Source organism: Urocampus carinirostris, chromosome 7 (assembly GCF_059441175.1).
Source record: "Urocampus carinirostris isolate Australia breed hairy pipefish chromosome 7, RoL_Ucar_1.0, whole genome shotgun sequence".
Classification (NCBI taxonomy): Eukaryota; Metazoa; Chordata; class Actinopteri; order Syngnathiformes; family Syngnathidae; genus Urocampus; species Urocampus carinirostris.
The window spans coordinates 36,721,341-36,735,101 of NC_142355.1; the positions used below are offsets into that span (position 1 = coordinate 36,721,341).

The window sequence follows — 13,761 nt, forward strand, 5'->3', positions numbered from 1 at the left end:
ACAAAATGACCGAAAACGTTCCTCGTTAACGATCCGCTCTGATCACCAAGTACCCCTCCACCCTTCCCACAAAGTGTTTATTCGTAGCTTAAGTGTGGTTTACGAGGGTCTAAGGAGACGCGGCCCCCCGCTTTATTTGTAACACATTGACACCAACCTCTCAAGAAGTCCAAATACTTTGAGTGCGCTGCAAGAAAATAAGCCGTCATCCCATTGGCTGCACTGCATTAAAAGATCTTACTCGATTGGATGAACATGATGCTCATTTTAAGTATACCGTTATATTTTCCTTTATTTTTATTTTTTTTCCCAAATAAGACAAATGGGATTATCTTATCCAGCCCAAGGTAGTTATTTCGGCTCATTTTAGGAAATATACAAAGAAAAGAAATCTACCATCTACCTTCTGCTGACAGAAGGGAGAGCAATAAGTAACAGACCAGTCACATTTCATATTTTGTGGCCCAGTGCAAATTTTCACTAAAAGCACTCAAAAATTTAAAGGTTTCTATGTTTTAACGATAGCATAAGACCGATGATGAAGGGGGAGGAATAAGTAACAGACCAGTCACATTTCGTATTGTGTGGCCCAATTACAATTTTCACTAAAAGCACTCAAACATTTAAAGGTTTCCATGTTTTAACAACAATAGCATAAGACAGATGACGAATGGGGAGGAATAAGTAACGGACCGGTCATATTTATTTCATATTGTGTGGCCCAATGACCATTTTCACCAAACACACTCAAACATTTAAAGTTTTCCATGTTTTAACTACCATAGCATAAGACCGATGACAGAAGGGGGAGGTATAAGTAGGTGAAGTGTCATATTTGATGTTTTGTGGCCCGATGACTGCTTTAATCAAGCCCACCTAAAGTTAGAATAAGAATAGTGTGCAAACATTAACAGAATGGTGAGGAATAAGTAAAGGAAGTGTTGCATTTATTTTGTGGCTCCTGAAAACTGCTTTAAATAAAACCAGCCAATCGTTTACAATTTTTTTCTAGTTTGAATGAGTATAGCATGCAAACATTGACAGAAGGGTGAGGAATAAGTAACACAACCTCACATTTATGATTATGAGCCCGCTGGTAACTGCTTTGACCAAAACTACCCAAACCTTTCAAGCTTTCCTTATTTTTACAGGTAACACAAGCAAACGATGATAGAAGGGAGAGGAATCAGTAAAGGAATTTTCGTACTTATTATTTTGTGCCCTGGATAAGTTCTCTAACTGAAACCACCCCAACGTTTAAAGGATAGCAAGAAATGATGACAGAAGGGTGAGGAATAAGTAATGGAATGGTCACATTTCATGTATTGTAGCCCCATGACAGCTTTCACTTACACCAGCCAAACATTTGTCAGTTTCCATTTTAATAGGGATAGCATGCAAACAATAACAAAGGGGAGGAATAAGTAAACAAAGTGTTGTATTTAATATTTTGTGTCTCGATGACTGATTCAATCTACAACCACCCAAACATTCAAAGGTTCATATTTGAATGAGGATAGCATGTCAACAATTGCAGTAGGGGGGAGGAATAAGTGACTGGACTGTCACATTTATGATTTAGTGTACGCTAATGACTGCTATAACTAACACTACCCAAAATAGGATAGCATGCAAACATTAATAGACGTGATCAAAATTCACCAAAACATCAGTGGGTTTCTGGATTTTAATGAAGATACCGTGCTCACATAAAAGGGTGAGGAATAAGTAACAGACCCTCGAATTGTCCATTTTTTTCTACAATAACGAAAACCAATCCAAGGGTTTCCTCATTTTAATGAGGAAAGCATGCAGTGACCGAGGCGAGACGGGGAGGAATAAGTAACAAGAACATGTTATTTATTATGGTGTCTGCAATACCTTCCTGGTTTAAGAATAAAAATCATGGGTCGACGGGAGAATACGAGGCAAGAAGCAGCGACAAAGTGACTCAAACACAGGACTTTTATTCCAAACACCAGCGAACATGCTAGCTTGCTAGCATGTCGGCTAACGAACACCTACAAAGAAATCATCTTTGGAACTAGTCTGTCTCCCATCCCCACAATACTAAGAACCCATCCGCGACATTCCTTCAAATTCAAACGGCTAAAACTTTTTGGAGCGAAGTTAGGACGGGTACTCGAGTAGAGCGCCCCTTCGTCCGTTTAGCTGTCGAACATCTTCTTCCTGTCCGACTTGTCCTCGATGTTCTTACGCCAGTCGCCAACGTCGCGCAGCTGTTTGTCCTGTACACACGCAATACTCGTTAGTGTAAGGCATGGGGCCCCAAACTCAAGGTCCGGGGGCAGTAAAAGGCCCAGATCCCGACTGCTGTTGAACTGAAGCTTAAAGGATAGAACCTTTGGTGAGTTCTTGGCAGGATTGTTGTAAGTATTAATGGCATATTTATTTTCTTACCAATATTTAATATTGTTTATTTTTAGAACTCATTTTCAACAGTTGTTTTTACCATACGTATGACATATATCACTCTCGTATCCATCAATGTTTAGGGGATACCACAATTATTTTCATCCATATACGAAGGATTTCCCAGTTGTATACATCCATATTTAGTTTATGCCACAATTGTATTCAACCATACATATGACATCACTGTTGTGTCCATCCATATATAGTAGACGTCACAAATGTATCAATTTATGGTGGATTTCCCAGTTATATCCATCCATATATAGTGGATGCCACAGTTGTTTCTCTCTATACATTTATGGTTGATAGCCTAGTTATATCCGTCCTTATATAGTGTAAGGGCAAAGCTTTTTCCATCCTTACATAGTGGAGATCACAGTTGTATTCTTCCATTATATATATATATATATATATATATACACACATTACAGTTGTATCAATCCTCATGTAGTGTGAGTCCTTAGTTGTACCTGCCCATACATATAGACGATATTGTTTTTTTTCCTCCATATATAGTGGATGTCACAAATGTATCTATCCCTATATGCTGGACGTCACAGTGGTTTTCCATCCATAAATAGTGGATGTCAGTTGTATCCATCGTTTAGTGGTGAACGCCACATCTGTATCCATCCTTCTATATCACAGATGCCACAATTATAGCCATCCATATAAAGTGGACATCACAGCTGTATCCATCCATTTATAGTGGACGTGTCAGTTGCATCCATCCATTTATAGTGGACGTCACAGTTGCATCCATCCATATATAGTGGACGTCACAGTTGCATCCATCCATATATAGTGGACGTCACAGTTGCATCCATCCATATATAGTAGACGTCACAGTTGCATCCATCCATATATAGTAGACGTTACAGTTGCATCCATCCATATATAGTAGACGTTACAGTTGCATCCATCCATTTATAGTGTTAGTTGTATCCATCCATATATAGTGGACGTCACAGTTGCATCCATCCATATATAGAAGACGTCACAGTTACATCCATCCATATATAGTGGATGTCAGCTTTATCCATCCTTTTGTGGTGAATGCCACAGCTGTATCCATCCTTGTATTTGGCGGATGCCACATTTGTATCCATACATATACAGTGTAAATCTACATAGTATCCATCCATGCTTAGCGAGTCTTACCTCTTCCTTGACTTCCTTCTTGACCTGCTTGAGGTTGGCCCTCAGGTCCATGTTGACGGTATGCTTGGATCCCAGCAGCGCCTTCAACATGGCGTCGGCCGACATGCGCACCTTCTTCAGACGGGGGCGCTTGAACTTCCCTCGGAGGTCCACGATCTTGATGTTCAGGTCTCGCACCTGACGGGAAACCGATGGGTGAAGGAGAAACTTAAGCGTGTACGGAATATAAATAGACAAAAATATTTGGGTTGTGTTAAAGAGACAGTCTGTAATCATTAACCACTACACGCCTCTGAGGCCAAGTGTGGCTAGAGAGGGAAACTGGAAAAAAAAAGAAGATGGAGCGATCTTTATTTACAAGGAGTAATTAACAGCAACGACTACCTGCCAAGCGGTTAAAAGAATGGCTCCATAAGGAATCAGTGGAGAAAATGGTCAAAGATGCCTGAATCACAGGAATCACCTATGGAAAGCGACTTAGACTCAGAACTGCTAACAAAAGTGGCTATCAACGGGCCAAAGTCTGCAACCAAGTGTAATGCGGGTATGGCCACAGAAGAAACCATTAGAAAAAAAGCCAGAATCATGTAATTCAGCAATGCCCGCAGCTGGGAAAGGCGAGTGTCACTGAAAGACAAAGCAGGAACAGCTTACATTAGCAGCTAATGGCGAGCTACAACCTGCAAAATAGCCTGAGTGGCTAAAGAAGGACACAATGAAAACAATCAGAGCATGCCTGAATTTACAGAACTCTGCGACATTTGCTCAGAAGACAATTCAATGAGCAACTCTTGAAGGACAGTGACACTGAAGGACGAAGCAGGAGCATTAAACAATAGCGAAGAGCCATAACTGCAGCCAAGTGGCTAACACGAGTGGCGAGAGAAGGAAACCTTGGAAAAAAATGGGATCACAAAAAATTGGCAAGCTTTAGCTGTGGAAAGTGAGTGACACCGAAGGATGACGCAGTAGCAGCTAAACATTACAATAGCAGCTAGCAGCGAGGCAAAGTGGCTAGATAAGGAAAAGGTGGGAAAAACAGCAAAATATGTTGCAAATCATGTTAATCAGACCAATTATTTGAATCAATAGTGTTTTATTTAAATAAATGAATTGTTTTTACACCACTAGGTCGCGACGTTATACAAAAAAATGTAAAATTGAGCTAATTGTTAGCGAACCTCGTTAAGGACCATGTTGAGCTTGAACTCGATGCAGTAACGTTCTTCCTCGCTCTCGTCGATCTGCTGGCGGAGTTTCAGGCACAGTTCCTGCGGTTTACGAAAGTTAGAAGAAAAAAAAAGACACGAGGACACGCCTACTAAAGGACAAGGGGGAGGAGCTTGCTCACCCGCAACTCGTCGCCTGAGTAGGGGATGTCCATGGAGGGACATTTGTCCGCCAGGAATCTCTGGCGCTCGTTTGCCTTTTCGGACGCTTCCGCCTCCAGGAGGTTGTTCGCCACGACGAGCATGCAACTCTGAAAATGTAAACAGTTAGCATTAGCGTGTTAGCTTTTTTGGTCCTTATCAATACATTAAATGAAATCTTCCTTAGGACATGGGCTAGCGAGTGTCGCATTAGCATCATAAGTAATCAGATATCTCAACATCATGCTGACGTTAGCATGCTGCCAACTGCGTTTGTTCACCCTTGACACACATTTTTGAAACATTCATTGAATAAAAAGTCTTCTTTTATAAGCTAGCATTGCTAGCATGAGCATTAGCAGTCAATGGTCAATAGCTCCAGCGAGACATTTGTTGAAATTGTCCTCAACAGTGAGTTGAACTCAGGCTTCTTCAGGACATGAGCTAGCAATGCTAGCATTAACACTAGCAAGCCGTCAACTGTCTTGGCAGCTAGCATACGGATGTTAGCACAAGCAATAAAGCTGATCAAACTAATTTTTGTTGACTTATTTTTAATCTTCTCTTCTTTGTCTTCAACAATATTTGTTGAATTAAGTTTTCAGTACATGAGCTAGCAATGCTAGCGTCAACACGAGAGAGTAGTCATATGTCTTGGCAGCTAGCATTGTAACATTAGCGTAAGTTAGCTGCTTAAGTGAGGCGTTTGTTGACATGTTTGTTTTCACACTATTGTTTTGTCTTCAACAATAAGTTAAATCACAAGTATGCTTCAGGACATGAGCTAAAAGGGATAGCGTCAGCATTAGCGAGAAGTCAAATGTCTCAGTAGCCAGCATGCTAACGTTAGCATGAGCATGCTAGTTACTTAAGCTATGCATTTGTTTTTTGCTTCTCGTGTGCTAGTAGGAAGGCTAGTATTAGCAAACAGTTATATGTCTTAGCAAGCATGCTAGCTGCTCCAGCAAGAAGCTAGTTGACACTTTTGTATTTCTGCTTCTCTTTTGCGTTTTCATCTGTAAGTGCAATTTAATTTATTTTTCAGGACATGAGCTAGTAAGGCTAACATTAGCATCACGAGTAAAAAAAACAACCTACCTTCAGAGTGTGCTTGCGTCTGGCGGACAGCCGTTTCCTGCACACATCACAATGTTAGCGAGAGACTGCTAGCAAGTAAGTGCTAGCAGCAATGTTAGCATTTGAGTCCAAGCACCAAGTGGCCATATTGCACTTTTTTTTGTTAGCAGTTGACTTCCTCTAGCATGTTAGCTTTTTATTGAGTCTAGTCAGCTTTTTGTTTGTTCTATTAAACCTGTTAGCATGTTTGTGTTAGCATTAGCTCCCCTAGCATGTTAGCATTCTGGTAAATCTAGTCAGCCATTTGATTTTGTTTTCTTTACATATGGACTTTTTGCATGATGTGTTAGCATTCAGCAGTAGCATGTTCTGTCGAATCAGGTTAGTCTTTTTCTTTTTCAGCAATAGACTCTTGCTAGCTAGCATGTTAGCATTTGTTTGACTCTCGTAAACCTTTTTTCTTTTGATGTAACGACTGTAAGCATGTTTATGTTAGCAATCAGCAGTTGACTCCCGCTAGCACGTTAACATTTGGTCGAGTCGGCCTTTCGTTTTACATAACGACAGGTAGCGTTTGTTAGCATTCAGCAGTAAGTTTCTTCTCATTAGCAAGGGTTCCATGGGACTACAATAAACAGCACACACGGCTAGCAAGCTAGCATGCTTTGCAAGTACAGTAACTCACTCTGTGGCCATGTCGGCGACTCGGCGTGGAGCTTATCTGCGAGACAGAAATGGACCAACGTCAATGCTAAAGACATTCACGCTAAGCTCAGAATCTTCGAGGCATTCGGATCGGTCTCTTACGAGTTTATTTCGGGACGTTAAGACATCTCAAGTAATCCGCGTGGATTCGATGTCCTCCGCTATTTTTAGCAAAAGTCTCCGATAGAAATTCTTCCGGATGATTGCAGCGTTAAATGTTACGGCACCTAGCATGCTAACGTTAGCACCAGCATGCTGCCTGTCTTTTTTCATTTATTGTCCCCAAATTTCCTCAATAATGAGTCGAATTAAACACGACATGAGCTGGCAGGGCTAGCATTAGCATTGAGAGTCCTTAGATGTCCAGGGGTGAAACATCTATTGGCTGGTTGCCGGGCAAAACGTTTGCTACCATTTAAGAATTTTCCAAACAACTTTTGAATACTACATTAAAACTTTTATCTGTTTGGAAAGCGAAAGTGGAAATCTCGGTGGAGGTCTTTCACAGCAGCAACCAGCAGAGAAAGAAGAAGAAAGAAAGAAAGAGCGAAAGAGAGCGTGTAAGAGCATGAGAAACAAAAGAGATGAAAAGAGAAATAGTGAGAGGGGGGAAAGAGAGAGAAAGAACAAAATCTGAAGAGTAATAGAGGAAAAAAGAGAAAAAGGGGAGAAAGAGAGGAGAATGCAAGTGAACAAAGAGAAGGAAAAAAGAAAGCAAAAGAAGACACAGAGGGAAAGAGACAAAGAGAAACAAAGAAAGATAAAAAGAGAGAGATAATTACAAGTACAGCATTTGTGAGAGGCACCTGGCTTTGGCAACATCAAGTAGACATATTTCAACCTGCGGCTAGTTTTTCTGTTGCGCTTCTATGAGCGTTGTCCCTTAGCAGACCTGATCCTGCCCACGGGCCGTCTGTTTGAAACTCCTCGTCTCGAGGGTCTTTTTTGGGGCTCAATTGTGTCCAAAACACACCAATAGACCTCCAGTGCTGGTCGGGAAGTTTCCTCTAGCTCCTTTTTTTTTGAAGATAAGGCTTCAGATCAGGATTGAAACTTTTCATGTTTAAGCGACGCATTAGAGTAAAACCCGGTTGGGGTGGTAAAAAGCGGCGACCATTTTGATGCTATTTTTATGCTAGCTTGCCCACTGTTAGCATGTTTCCAGGCTATTATTATGGTAGCATCCCTCCCTAAAACCCTGTTAGAGAAGACGTCAATAAAAGGACCAAAAGATACCGAAGTTCTGTTGAATTGAAAGAAAAGAAAATGTTGGAAAATAGTCTTTTCCCGGCCGTTGAAAAGACATCTTTTTGTAGGGTGAATTTTGACCGTGCTACGTTGGATGGGATAAACATGAACCCATTTTTTAGGTCCATTTTGGGGTCAAACCAAGTTGAAAACTCACAAGATTAAGTCCCAAATCCAACATCCGGTGCTAGGTGGGTTGACTTTGTTAAAACTTAAGTCAACTATGTATGGATGGATGCAACTGTGACATCCACTATATATGGATGGATGCAACTGTGACGTCCACTATATATGGATGGATGCAACTGACACTTCCACTATATATGGATGGATGCAATTGGCACGCCCACTATGTATGGATGGATGCAATTGACACGTCCACTAAAGTCTACATTTATGCTACTATAATGCTAGCTTGACTACAGTTAGCATGCTTTCAAACCCAGTTAAAAAGGTCAGAAAATATATATACTGTATTTATTTGGTAAAAAAACGCACATCATTTTTTTATTAAAGAGACAGTGTGCGTTACTTAGCGCCTCCTATTGGCCCCAAAGGCATCATTGTTTTGAATAATAAGTAAAAATACATAAACTATCAGATAAATATGCATTGTTTTTAAATACTCGTAGGTGGAGAACTTTGTGCTTAAATTCTGCCAGGTGTAAGTCTCTCCTGACAGATTTATTTCCCCCTATGTTCCTGCTCAGAACCTTTGTTCAGAAAATGCTCGTTTACAAATGATACCAAGAGCCAAGAAGAAATCTGCAGGTTCGAGAGCATTCTCAGTTCAGGCCCCGGTGCTGTGGAATGCTCTGACCTTCGGGATTCAATCTGCGACCTCAGAGGAACCGTTTAAATCGTTAGATTTTCTCCCTCCTTTTCAACATTTCTTTTTCATTTTGTATTTCATTCTTTCTTCGTTTGTCTTTGTTTTCCATTTTTTTCCCTTTTACCTCTTTTTTCCCATTTTTCTGTCTCCCTTCTCCTTTTTATTTTCTATTTTCTGTGTTTTCTCTTTCATTCATGGCAAAAAAATGAAGAAAAAAAACATGCACTTTTTGAGTCTCGATAGTTTGTATTTTCCTCGTGCTTCTAGTGGTCAGATATTACACACTGTCCCTTTAAAAACGGGTAATCGTTTCTCCGGCGCCGTCACGAATGGCAGCCACTCCAGCAGCTCCCGTGTTATTTTCGATTGTTCTCAGTTATTTTCGATTGTTCAGATTGAATCGTTTCTTGTACATGATTCAATTGTTTGTTTGTTTGTACATGATTCAAATCCCTTCGGGGATGAATAAAGTATCTATCTATCTATTAAATTTTGTTTCACTTTTTCTCAGTTCAAACTTTGCAGTTTAATGCAATGAGAATCGAAGCCGGGTCACAGCTGTAGGAGTGCCTACTGGCAAAGAAAAACATTTATTTTTGGTACCGTGAGTAAAAATAGTGTGATAACGGGATAAAAACCAATGCCTTTTTGTCAGTCATCTATATCATTGGTGGTCCAATGGTAAGAATAGGGTGCTCTTTTGACCGCAACCCTGGTTCGTTTCTCATTGTGGTCAGCGATAAACTTATCAACTGATCTGTCGATAAAACATGTATAAAGCACACCCAATCTTTAAAGGGACAGTGTGTAATATTTATTGCCTCCTTCATTTAAATTACATGAACTATTATACCAATGTTAATCTTTATAAATATTCATAGGTTGAGAAGTTTGTTCGCATTAGACAATACAGTGCCATCTAGCGGTCAAATATTTCACCCAAAAAAATGGTAGTAGAAACGCCAACATGTTACTTTTTTCATAACCATCGAAGACTTTTGGGACTTCGATCTGAGCTACTTGGCAATGGATTCCATAAGGAAGAGGGTTTCGTAGGGGAGCCATTAACGAGACGGGGCGGGCGCTTCTATTTTCGGCCGCTTCAATGTCGCCGAGGAGCGAAAAGGGAGATCGGCGGGCACCATCTTTAATGAAAAGACGTTTGAGAGGATCTGGCGCCGGGACAAAACGGCCACTGACGTCGGCAAGTGGGCGCGGCACCGCAAACGTATTTTAGGCGGCAGCCGAGGGGCCATCTGCGGACGGGATCGGCTTGTAACCCGACACGAAAATCTTTCGCATGAGCTCCGAGAAATAAATAGACGGCAGCTGCTCTCCCTCTGCGCGGCACTTTAGGCCTTTTTTTCCAAACTTTACTTTATCTGTATCGATTTGTTGCGTGATTTTGCGTCGTGTCGTTGCCATGGCAACTGTAAACAGATGTCGACTCGACTCAGAATGTATTTGTAGAGCGCATCCGTGGTACGATCGGAAAAAAAACATCCCTTTTCCCCCTACCTGAAAACCCGTAAAGTAAAATACACAAACACAAAATGTGGGAAAAATACAAGTTTAAAAAAAATAAAAACAACGGCACAGACAGGCTTGCAATATTTTTTGGGGGGAGTCCATAAAGCAGGAAATCACAATCATCTGAAATGTAGACAGGACGTGCAAATTCATTTTTACATTGACACTAATGCTTAACACTTTGTTTTTTTATTCATTTTGAAATAAATTTGATTCAAAAAAAAGTTCAACAACTTCGCTATGATAAATTTGAAAAATTAAATCAGACATTATTCAATTTCATCATTTAATTTAAAAATCATGAAATTTTGCATTACATATATATATATATATATATATATATATATATATTACACACCAATATATATATCGAAGATAGCTGGGATGGGCTCCAGCACCCCCGTGACCCTACTGAGGATAAGCTGTGCAGATAATGGATGGATACACACGTATATATTTTCTGTACTGTATTTAACAGGCTTTAAGCTGTGGCATGCGATCATAAAGCGGACTTTATATTTTTTTCGTTTTTTAAGTGCGACTTATTGTCCGGAAAACTGGGAATTAATAACTCCAATATTTTATTTTCTTCCAACAACAACAAAAATATTTTAGTCAAATAGACCTCCAAAATTAGACTCGACCCAAACCCCATTGAGTAAAAATGTATTAAGTGCTCTGTTTTTCATGTTGTCCAGAAAATCCTTGCTTTTCCCCTACATAGCAGTATTTTACATGTATTAAAGTTCATGTATGTAAAATTGCTACAAATCTTGTTTTGAAAAGGACAACAAAAGATTCCAATTTCCGAATGTCGTTTTTGGTCTCAATGACAACTGTGAACACAAAATATTTCAATAACTTCTTGGTTCAAAGTATATCAAAGTCACAACATAGTTCTTCTGGCCACATTTTATTACAATCCCGTTGATTTTTAATGACTACAAAGAAAAAATAGGTACACTAACTAGCATTTTACGATATCATTGGTGTATTATTTCTTTTTTTTAGGCTGAAAGGAGACACCGCTCAAGAATGCACGAGCTTCACGCGCCCGCAGGAAAAACGACAAGACCATCGATTTAGAGGTACTGGAAAAGCGGCGAGATTGTCATTGTGCTATCCAGACATGGGAAAACCGTCGAGATGATCGCGTTTTGGCCCACAAGAAAAACGGTGAGACCATGAAGTTTGAAACACACAGGCTAGGAAGAAATGGGGAGCCGATTGCCTTTTCTACAACAGGACCACGAGAAGAACGGTGAGAGGATTGCGTTTCCGCTATAAAGTCGCGGGAAAACTGGTGAGAAAATTCAGTTTGCACGACACTACCACTGGAAATACAGCTAAAACATCATGTTCCAACCACACGTCCAGATAGATTTTCTTATTTGCAGGGGAAAACCTGCGAGATGATCACGCAGGGTTCTTACAGCTAAAGGCAAGTTAAATTCAAGACTTTTGAATCCCTTTTTAAATTATATTTATGACCGAGTCGTCAAAAAAGAGCAATAGAAGCAAACAAAACAAATCCTGCTTGCACACAATACACAGCACAGTTATTACGTTGGTTGACAGCCACTTCTCATCGAATTGTCACTTTCCCATGTTCCAGAGTAAACGTCTCCATCCAAAATGGCTATGTGTGTTGTGGGTAGACCTAAGACACGAGTCTGCTATGACCTGGCCCAACAGAAACCACATCACCATTTTGAAAGTCACGCCCTGTTGCCACTAAAGGAAATTGGTGAATTATTAACAAAGACAATTGATACAGGTTACTATTTTTTTAAATCGTATTATTGTGACCCAATTTTTAAGACCTCCGAAAATGTGATTTAAGACATCTAAATGCCAATTGAGGCCTTATTTTTAGAATAATAAATTCAATGCCTTTTAAAACTCTTCAAGGATCTGCAGGACTCCTGTGGAGTTTGTGCCCCACTCCCCGGTGAAACTCTCTTTCGCATCACACAAATACAGAAAAAAGCAGGACGACATCGACAGAAAGACAGTCTCGAATGTGAGGGTGAGGATGCTGACCTGCAAGGGGAGGGAGTGTCCTGGCGGTCTGTCGCTCGGTGGGCCGCTCTCGCCTCGGAGATGAGAGAGCAGCTTTAAATGGCACCGTGACGGGAATGTGCCCCCTCCTCTTTAGCAAAACGGATTAGCCGGCGGGCCAATAGCCACACAAGGTCGTGTAATACAAGGCACATCAACACACAAGACACAACCAGAGGGTGTCTTCCCCCTGTATAAATAACCCACTGACCTTTAAAGACGTTTTCTTCTTGTCCGGGTGATGACAGTGATGGACGTGACAAGATGGAGGAGAAGCCAAGGATCACCTGGATGAGAAGGATGAACATGAGGAAGATAAAGATGACAAAAATATATTTCAATTTTCAAGAAAAGTTACAAACATTGTCATGTACGTCAGCTTTTATTGAACCAACGGTACAAACGAAACGCTGAGGAATCACCTGAGAACATCCACGGGAACCAAGTTCACGTTCACCTTCACCCAAGACATTAGCATAGACACGGAAAATAAAGAAAATCGGCGCCGATCTCGCAGCCGGTGTTTAAAAACGCTCACGTTTGCACAAAAGAACAACGGCGACTATCGGGGAAAGGTGCAAAAGTTACGCCACGAAGCCGGAAGTTCTCGCACGTTGCTACCGCAAAGTTAGCGTCCTGTGAACTCATCACTCTTGCATATGTTACAAAACAAACAAATGTCACATTGTGGCAGGAGGAAATGTCTTCATCAACACATACAAAGATCACAATTTCCACTTTGAGTCAACTTGAAGTGCTTTGCTTTCCAGTCAGAAGCTAACCTGAATGCTAGCAAAACAATTTTTCTAATGGCAATCATTTGTGGATCAGGTGGGGTGCGGGATTTAAAGACGTGAGGCTGCAATCATGACTTTAGGCCAGGAGATGGCGGCACAGAATAACACATGATTTGATTTCTTAAACACCCTCGAATAAACTTGTCTTTATTTAATCTTTTTAGGGGTTTGGTTCAGGACTTTAGCGGGAGTGCAGTACAGTTCTGAGGTCATAAGATCGCACCTCCTGTGTGGAGTTTGCATGTTTTCCCTGTGCTTGTTTTGCACTCCGGTTTCCTTCCATATTCCAAAAACATGCATGTCGGGCTGATTGGACTGACCAAGTTGTCCCTAGGTGAGAATGAGCGAGCGAATTGTCTGTCCCTGTGTGCCCTGCGACTGGCTGGCAACCAGTACAGGGTACGTCTACCCACTGACCTAAGATGGCTGGGATGGGCTCCAGCACCCCCGCGACCCTACTGAGGATAAGCAGTGCAGATAATGGATGGATGGGTTGGGACTTTACTGGGGGGCCTCGTCTTAACTTCCCCATTTTGTGCTCCAC

General features: G+C 40.9%; 1 protein-coding gene across 2 annotated transcripts; it reads right to left on the reverse strand.

Annotated features, from left to right (window-relative positions):
* Window positions 1-1,947: 1,947 nt before the first annotated feature.
* Window positions 1,948-12,508, reverse strand: LOC148363216 (troponin I, fast skeletal muscle-like). 2 transcript variants are annotated; one of them, XM_088340799.1, is made up of 7 exons: window positions 12,403-12,476; window positions 6,730-6,765; window positions 6,066-6,102; window positions 4,949-5,077; window positions 4,779-4,868; window positions 3,598-3,774; window positions 1,948-2,249 (listed from the first exon to the last, which is right to left on the reverse strand). In XM_088340799.1, the coding sequence occupies exons 2-7, from the start codon at window positions 6,738-6,740 to the stop codon at window positions 2,169-2,171; spliced, it is 525 nt and encodes a 174-aa protein (XP_088196925.1). In that variant the 5' UTR covers window positions 6,741-6,765; window positions 12,403-12,476; the 3' UTR covers window positions 1,948-2,168. The 2 variants fall into 2 exon arrangements, with proteins under 2 accessions (XP_088196925.1, XP_088196926.1); XM_088340800.1 differs by lacking the exon at window positions 6,730-6,765 and having other exon boundaries at window positions 12,403-12,508.
* Between the last annotated feature and the right edge of the window lie 1,253 nt (window positions 12,509-13,761).